Source organism: Cyprinus carpio, chromosome B4, assembly GCF_018340385.1.
Source record: "Cyprinus carpio isolate SPL01 chromosome B4, ASM1834038v1, whole genome shotgun sequence".
Lineage (NCBI taxonomy): Eukaryota > Metazoa > Chordata > Actinopteri > Cypriniformes > Cyprinidae > Cyprinus > Cyprinus carpio.
In genome coordinates this window covers 26,662,025-26,670,098 of record NC_056600.1, presented here as the reverse complement: position 1 = coordinate 26,670,098, position 8,074 = coordinate 26,662,025, and the positions used below count along the sequence as shown (strand labels likewise).

The 8,074-nt window shown below is 43.0% G+C and overlaps 1 protein-coding gene across 1 annotated transcript in view; it reads right to left on the bottom strand.

The window, feature by feature from the left end:
- Positions 1–95: 95 nt before the first annotated feature.
- LOC122137152 (NACHT, LRR and PYD domains-containing protein 12-like) overlaps positions 96–8,074 on the bottom strand; it is a 53,590-nt gene continuing 45,611 nt past the window's right edge. The window contains exons 10-12 of the mRNA XM_042722821.1: positions 4,810–4,983; positions 1,678–1,724; positions 96–1,593 (exon numbers count right to left, since the gene is read on the bottom strand). Of these exons, the coding sequence (XP_042578755.1) occupies positions 1,070–1,593; positions 1,678–1,724; positions 4,810–4,983 (745 nt within the window). The 3' untranslated portion in view covers positions 96–1,069. The remainder of the gene's footprint in view (positions 1,594–1,677; positions 1,725–4,809; positions 4,984–8,074) is intronic.

Genomic DNA, 8,074 nt, shown 5'->3' with positions numbered 1-8,074 from the left:
AGTATATCAGTCACACCGCCCCATACTGCTTGACAATGTCATTACATAAACATTCCCTCTTATCTCATTGTCAGGAAACACTCACAGACTCTATGAAAGATCCACATGCTTCATTTAATAAAGTAATCCAAAAACCTAATACATGAGACAAAATGGGCAAAAACATCACACACGGTGAAACAAATCGGACACCAGCAAAGACACAGAGCAATTCTTCCACAACCCAAAACTCAGTCAGCATTGTATATATACAGGTGAGCTAAAATGGTAATCACCCGCAGCTGATGGCAATGAGGGTTGATAGTCCAGGCAAAGGGTGATGGGAGTTGGAGTTCAATGAAAACAAACAATAGTTCAAAAGAGTGCCCTCTGGTGGCTAACATGGGCACTCCGACAAGTGGCTGTGACAAATGGCTCTTGAAACACATCATAAGACTAAAGAATAATGGAAAAATAATATTAAAAAACAATAATATAAATGGCTATTCAATGAACAAATCAATGAAATGAATATATGAATGGTTAAAATGATAATAAACGATAATATGATTTATTGGAATAATAAAATGATTAAATGAAAAATAATTAAAAATCAATAAATGAATATAAAAGAAAGAAAGCACAACACAAATGTATGGTTGCACTCTTGAAGCAACACACAGTTTGCATATGCAAAAACACACACTGATCTTACTGTCTATATCAGTGTTTCTCAACCCTGGTCCTGGGCGCCCCCAACACTGCACATTTTGTATGTCTCCCTTATCTGACACACCTATTTCAGTACCTGGAGTTTCTTTTAATGAGCTAATGAGCTGAATCAGGTGTTTCTGATTAGGGAGACACACAAAATGTACAGGGCTGGGGGGCGCTCAGGACCAGGGTTGAGAAACACTGGTCTATACGAAGATTTATTACACACATTTTATTCATTTATTCTATTTTTTCACTGACAGAAGTTCAGCTGCAGTATTAATGTTATTAAGAGAAAAGACGAGACTCTAACATTTCACTGTTAATGATTTATCATGCAGCTCAAAGCATTATGGGCAGAATCTCTCGTCAATTGTCAAAACAGTTTCACGGATGAATTATAATAAACCCTAAACCCAGGATAGAGTGGCTGAGTGAATGTGGTCTGGACTGTGTGGATGAGGCTCATTGTGTCAGAAACGCTGTAGAAGGACAGAGTTCCTGCACTGTGATCCACATACACTCCTATTCTACTGCTGATGGGCTTCAGACGGAGACAAGTCACTATATTATTGTGTCTGAATGAGTATCTGTCAGGACAGCAGATCAAACTCCAGGACTGATCATTACATCCAAACCAACTGTCATTACCATCTCCCTTCCTGCTGATGCTCTTATATGACACTGCTACATACACACCATCATCACCACTCCACTCAATCTCCCAGAAGCTGCGTCCATTAACACTCTCTGTACACAACACCTGAAGACAATCATCAAATCTGTCTGGATGATCAGAATATGATTGTTTCTTGTCCAAACATGACACCTTTCTTTTCTCCTCAGACAAAATGAGTTGAGTATTTGCTGTGTTTGGATCCAGTGTGAGAAAACAGGCATCTGAACAGAAGAACAGAGACATTTAGAACACAACAATAATCAGTAAAGCTGTTAAAGTGAAAGCAGTAAAGTGTGTTGACATACATTTCTTTAGCCCTGCTGTAATCCTGGATTCGCCTCCATGATCCACACTATAAAAAACACACACAGGGTCACTTTTTAATGTCAGTAATGCCAAGGTACTCAGGATGGTTGCTAGGTTGTTGCTGTGCAGTTGCTAACATTATTAACATGTTGCTAGCATGTTTTAACACCCAGTTTAAGAATGGACTTTTTTCACATTTCGGGATTTCTCAGCAGCAGAGATCACCATAGTTGGGTAAACTTCTAGAGCAGTGAATAGGAAACTACCACATTAGTATTTTTTGCATTCTCATTTTCTCAAAAATGCAAAAGAAAACCTCCACAATATTGTTTTTATGACTTTGTAACTCGAGTTGTAACTTTGTAAAAAAAATAGAGCAAGACTGATAATGGCATAGATGCTGTATTAGAAACACCCTCGTATTAGCGCTAACTCTTTTTTTTTTCAATTTGTGTTTGCTGTGATCAGACATCATCCAGAAGCGTGAAGGAAGTGCATCACAGGATGAGATGGGGCGGGATATGATGCGCAGTCTCTGATGATGTCAGTCAGAGTGCGAGCACGGAAGAGTAAACACACAAAGACAGCCCAGGGAGCGGTTAATTATCATCAGATTGCTAAATCAGTGGAAAATGAATAGAAATAATAATTCTGTCTGAAGAAATATAAAGTAAACATGAGTAAATATACTTATATATAAATATAAGTAATAGCTATATGGGTCAAAGACGTTAAGATGTCCGCATCAAAAGAAATGTACAAAAGTGATTTTGTGTCCGTAGAAAGCACATTAAATGTAAGTAAAGTGTCTACTTTTAAGGTTTCAAATAAGTTTTTGGAGAATAAAATGTCAAAAAATTTGGTTGAAATAATGTTACATTGTCATTCAGTGTAACACAATATTTATGCAAAAATTCAAACAACATGCTTATTCTGACGTGTAAATATTAAAATATCTAAAAGAATAATGGAGCATACTAAATTTTATTGTGTTTTAAATTAGTAAAAAATTCTTACTGACAAATGGGCAAAACCTAGGATAGTGGCAAATGTTAAAAATGTAAGTTTACAACTCATTAGTATTTGGGGTGAAAGTAATTAGTCTTTTAATATGTCATAAATTGATTTTTGTTGTAAATATGCCTGACAAGATTGTTACATTGAATGACATTTTACTGGGTGTCTTCTGTAAATCAGGGGAAAATGTATGATATTTTTTGCTCAGAAAAACAAAAACAAAGTTACAATTAAATAAAACAGAAAACTTTTTGCATTTTTTGGGGGAAAAACTACAACAGTTTAAAGCAGTATTACACTTTTTTTTATGCTTAAACACTTTTTCGTCTTTGACCCATATCTCCATGTATATGCATCTTTGGACTATAAGACCTTATTAACCCTGTTCAGTGAATCTATGTGAACACAAATAAATTGCTATAGACGTGACTGAATATGAATGCATGGTGAATTTCTATTAATAAATGACACATACAGATTGATTATTTTGCACTCCTGACATAAATTACTAAATTACTGTCACTGCAACTTTTTATCAAAACAGTGATCACATATCAAAGCTAGAGTCTTTAATCTTTCTACTGATGCACAGTTTGTCCGGATGAAGTAAGAGTGATGTTTAACATGCTATTAAAGTGAAACAACAATAATCTGGGGCCATTGCCAATCTTTGACCGCTAAGGGGTTAACAACTCCTGGTGCACAACCATCACGGTAGTGGATAAACTGTGTAGGCCAGATGCGGAATTCCTGCTGCTCAAATGCAGGCCGTTTTTTCTCCTGAGGGAGTTCACTGCTATTTACATCTGTGCTGTGTATATCCCTGAAAGACGGCCGAGTTAGTGGATGTCTTCACTTCCATCTATAACATGTCGCTGTCAACTTCATGGGTCCCTGCCTGCCTCAAGGCAGCCACAATAGTACCCATCCCCAAACAGTCTAATGTCACTTTTCTAAACAACGACAGACCTATGGCACTAACCTCCGGTCCAGCCAAATGTCTGGAGAGGCTGATCATCAAACACATTAAAAAAACAATACCACCAACACATCCACATCCATACCAATTTGCATACAGGGAGAACAGGTCGACTTAGGATGCCATTGCAATTGTGCTCCATATACTACTGGAACATCTAGAGCTCAAGAACACCTATGCGAGGCTGCTCTTTGTCAATTTTAGTTAGGCTTTTAATGCAATCCGGCCATATAAATAAGATAACAATAACTTGTTAACTACTTAACATCAAGAAGACCAAGGAAATGATTGTGGAGTTCCAAAAAACTGGATAATACAACCACTCTCCACTCTCTATCGGCAATGAGGTGGGGGAGAGTGACAGATTTTAAACTCCTGGGGGTTACTGTATTGGAGGACCTGTCCTGGGGCACTAATACTGCCTCAGTTGAAGAGAAAGGCCCAACAATGCCTCTACTATCTGAGGAAACTGAAGAGTTCCAAAATTCCCAAGCAGCTAATGGTGAACTTTTACAACTGTGCTATTAGCAGTGTTTTATCCTATGGATTCATAGTGTGTTTTTCCAGCTGCACTAAGGTTGATTAGCAGGCACTCCAGCGAATGTTCAGAACAGTGGGGAAGATTATCGGAATTACGCTTCAGGAGGTGAGTACCATTTACACCACTTGCTGCCTAAGACGTGCAAAACATCCTGTACGACCAGCACCATCCTGCACATCACCTGTTTCATCTGCTGCTCTCTGGTAGAAGGTACAGGTCCATATGCGCCAAAACAACCAGACTGGCCCACAGCCTCTTTTCAGAGGTAGTGAAGCTGCTGAACATACAATCTCTCCCCATTCTGCCTATATCTACAGACACACATCATATCCCACCACTAAAATAACTGTGACTGGACTTTGCATTGCCGCAGCAATTTCACAACACACACTTTTCTGACACACAATGTCTATTATTTATGTGATCTTTATTATTTATGGGATCTTTATGGGAGCTAGGTTTGGGCTTTTGCATCACTTTGCACTGTGTTACCATTGCTATGCAGTGGGGATGCTCTAACGATATTTAGTTGTTATTATGACAATGACAATAAAAGATAAGATAAAATCTAACAACTCTTTTTGCTTGCCATACTTTAGTTTATCCAGTTTGCAGTTTGGATCCTGCCGTTTTTCAGAGAGCAGCTTGACTCCTGAATCCCCTGGGTGATTGTAGCTCAGATCCAGCTCTCTCAGGTGTGAGGGATTTGAAGTCAGAGCTGAAGACACATAACAACAGCCTTCTTCTGTCACCATACATCCAGACAACCTACAAAAACATACAGCAACAGTCCACATCACATTAGTTTGTTTGTTGCGTGCATCATGTTATATGTTGTATCCTTTTTGTAATAAACTGATTCAATAAAAAACAACTGTTCACAAAATTATCATTTTGCACTCATTAAGCATTATCAGGAAGAAAGAAATATTCCCCCAAGTCAATGGACATTATACATCTTCCATTTAAATGCAAAAGTAAATAAGGTGTTGGATCGCTCACACGGACAATAGTGTCACAATACTGCTTCTGAAATCTTATGTTGACAAAATAGTGAAAGAAATAATATAATGAGAAGATTTAACCCTCTGGAGTAGGGATGCTACGATCTGCCTTTTTTGCCTCCGATACCGATTCCGATACCTAGGGTTCAGTATTGGCCGATACAGATACCGATCTGATACCAGTTAAGTTTTTTTTTTTTTCCCCCATTTAAATAATTGTAGAATTTATATATTTAAGTGTGTGGAACTGATAATCATTCTTTCACAATTTATTAGATACAGACCACTTAATTATAAAGAAAAATAATAAATATCAAAAAATATAGGCCTATGCATATTCATAATCTATGACAAAAAATTTATCTTAAACTAGGTTAGTGGATAATTCGGCAGCAAAAGTTATTCTAGAAAAATCAGTGCACAATTTTAGAAATCCAAACATTTAGTGAAAATACTTTTGTGGGGAACAAATAAAAGTGTTGCACTAAATATGGTAAAATGTTACACATTGCTGTAACATTTCATTGTTACACATTTGTATTATTTTAAAATCCATTCATTAAAAACATTCATGAGTGTATTTATATATAAGTATATACTATAAAATTAAAATACATGAATTTTAAATGTATAGCATATTTTTTAATAAGGCAACAACATATGATAGGTACAATAGGACAAAACAAATGCAGTGCAGCACGAAGCGTTTACAATGTGCGCATCCGCTGTGCAGAATGATGCGCTTGAAGCAACACAGCGTCACAGCCGACACCATGTTTCTTCAAGCGCATCATTCTGCACACCGGATGTGCATATTGTAAGCGCTTTGTGTTAAAAAGTGCAAAGCACAAAGAGGAGAGATTGATGCGTAGTTTATTATATATGTGCAACAGTTATTGAGCATTTAAATTTCAGTTACTGTGCACGTTAAAAACAATGTATAGTCTTTTCTACGCCCGTGTTTTGTTCTCACAGACACCCGGTAGCAAGTAGCAAAACAACATTAAACTCCAGCAAAAAGATAAAGTCCTTTTTGCAAATTCATAGACATGTATTTACAAATCAAGTATAATAATGGGAACACAGAACGATCTTGGAGAGAGCTTTACCGAGCTGACTGTGCAACCGAACGCAACCAGGGTTTAAAGGCTGAACGAATGACTGACAGACACAGCGGAGAAAAGAGTTTGTGTGAACTTTCATGTTACGTAAGGACTTAAATATTCATATGTAACTTAGCTCACATTAAGACAGCGGTTCTCAATTCCAGTCCTCGCACCCCCCAGCTCTGCATATTTTGCACGTCTCTCTTTGTTAACACACCTGATTCAGATAATCAGCTCGTTAGAAGTGAGCGCCATGCATGAACTGTGTTCCTATTGACATGCTCCGTACTCCCTGAGAACAGGGAGACAGGGAGGGAGGTGGACCGGAGGAGGTAGAACAGGGGGAGGGATGGAGGACCAGGCCCGTGTAGGGGAACAGGGACAGGCCGCGATGGCTCGACCGGCAGCCAAGGTGCATCAGTCAGTTCAGGGGACCACGAGGGACCAGGCAGTTCAGGTGGCCAGTTCAGGTGGCCTCGGGAATGGCCTCGGACCCCGCCTCGGCCTTGGGCACCGCATCGGGAACGGCCACCGCATCGGGAATGGCCTCGGGCCCCGCATCGGCATCGGGAACCGCCTCGGCCTCGGGAACCATCTCGGGCACCGCATCGGACACCGCCTCGGGCACCGCATCGGGAATGGCCTCGGTCACCGCCTCGGCCTTGGGCATCGCATCGGGAACGGCCTCGGCCTTGGGCACCACATCGGGAACGGCCTCGGGAACCATCTCGGGCACCGCATCGGACACTGCCTCGGGAATGGCCTCGGACCGTGCCTCGGGCTCCGCATCGGCCACCGCCTCGGCCTCCGGAAAAGCATCGGGCACCGCCTCGGTCTCCGGAACGGCATCGGGCACTGCCTCTGCCTCCGCAACGGCATCGGGCACCGCCTCGGGAACGGCCTCAGGAACTGCCTCGGCCTCAAGAACCTCCTCGGGCACCGTATCGGCCTCTGCCGCCGCCTCGGGCGCCGCCTCCGGGACGGCCGCGGCCTGCTCGGGAACGGCCTCCGAGACGGCAGCGGCCTGCTTGGGAACGGCCTCCGGCCCTTGAGGAACGGTCGATGCCTGTCTTCTCCTCCGCCCTCTATGACGGCGTGTCGGTGGTACCCTGTCCGGAGACTCAGGCATTGAGTCGGCCATCTTGCCTGGCGACACAGGTGTGGATTCAGCCATCTCGTGCTGTGGCGCTGGGCTGGCGGCCATCTTGCGCTGTGGCGCTGGGCTGGCGGCCATCTTGCGCTGTGGCGCTGGGCTGGCGGCCATCTTGCGCTGTGGCGCTGAGCTGGCGGCCATCTTGTGCTGTGGCTCTGGGATGGCGGCCATCTTGTGCAGTGGCGCTGGGATGGCGGCCATCTTGTGCAGTGGCGCTGGGCTGGCGGCCATCTTGTGCTGTGGCGCTGGGCTGGCGGCCATCTTGTGCTGTGGTGCTGGGCACGCTGAGCTGGCGGCCATCTTGTGCTGTGGCGCTGGGCTGGCGGGCATCTTGGACTGTGGCGCTGGCTCAGCAACCGTGATGTGAACACTCCTGGGAATCTCTAGGATCTTGTTCAACAGGGAGAAGTGATCCAAAAATGTCTCAGCGGCCATCTTGGGCAGTGGCGCTGGGCTGGCGACCGTTTGGCCTCGTGGCGTGGGGCTGGCGACCACCTTGTGCTGTGGCGCTGGGCTGGCGTCCATCTTGCCTCGTGGCGCTGGCCCTGAGGCCATCATGGGCAGTGGCGCCACCATGGCGGATGTGCGCTTCTTCT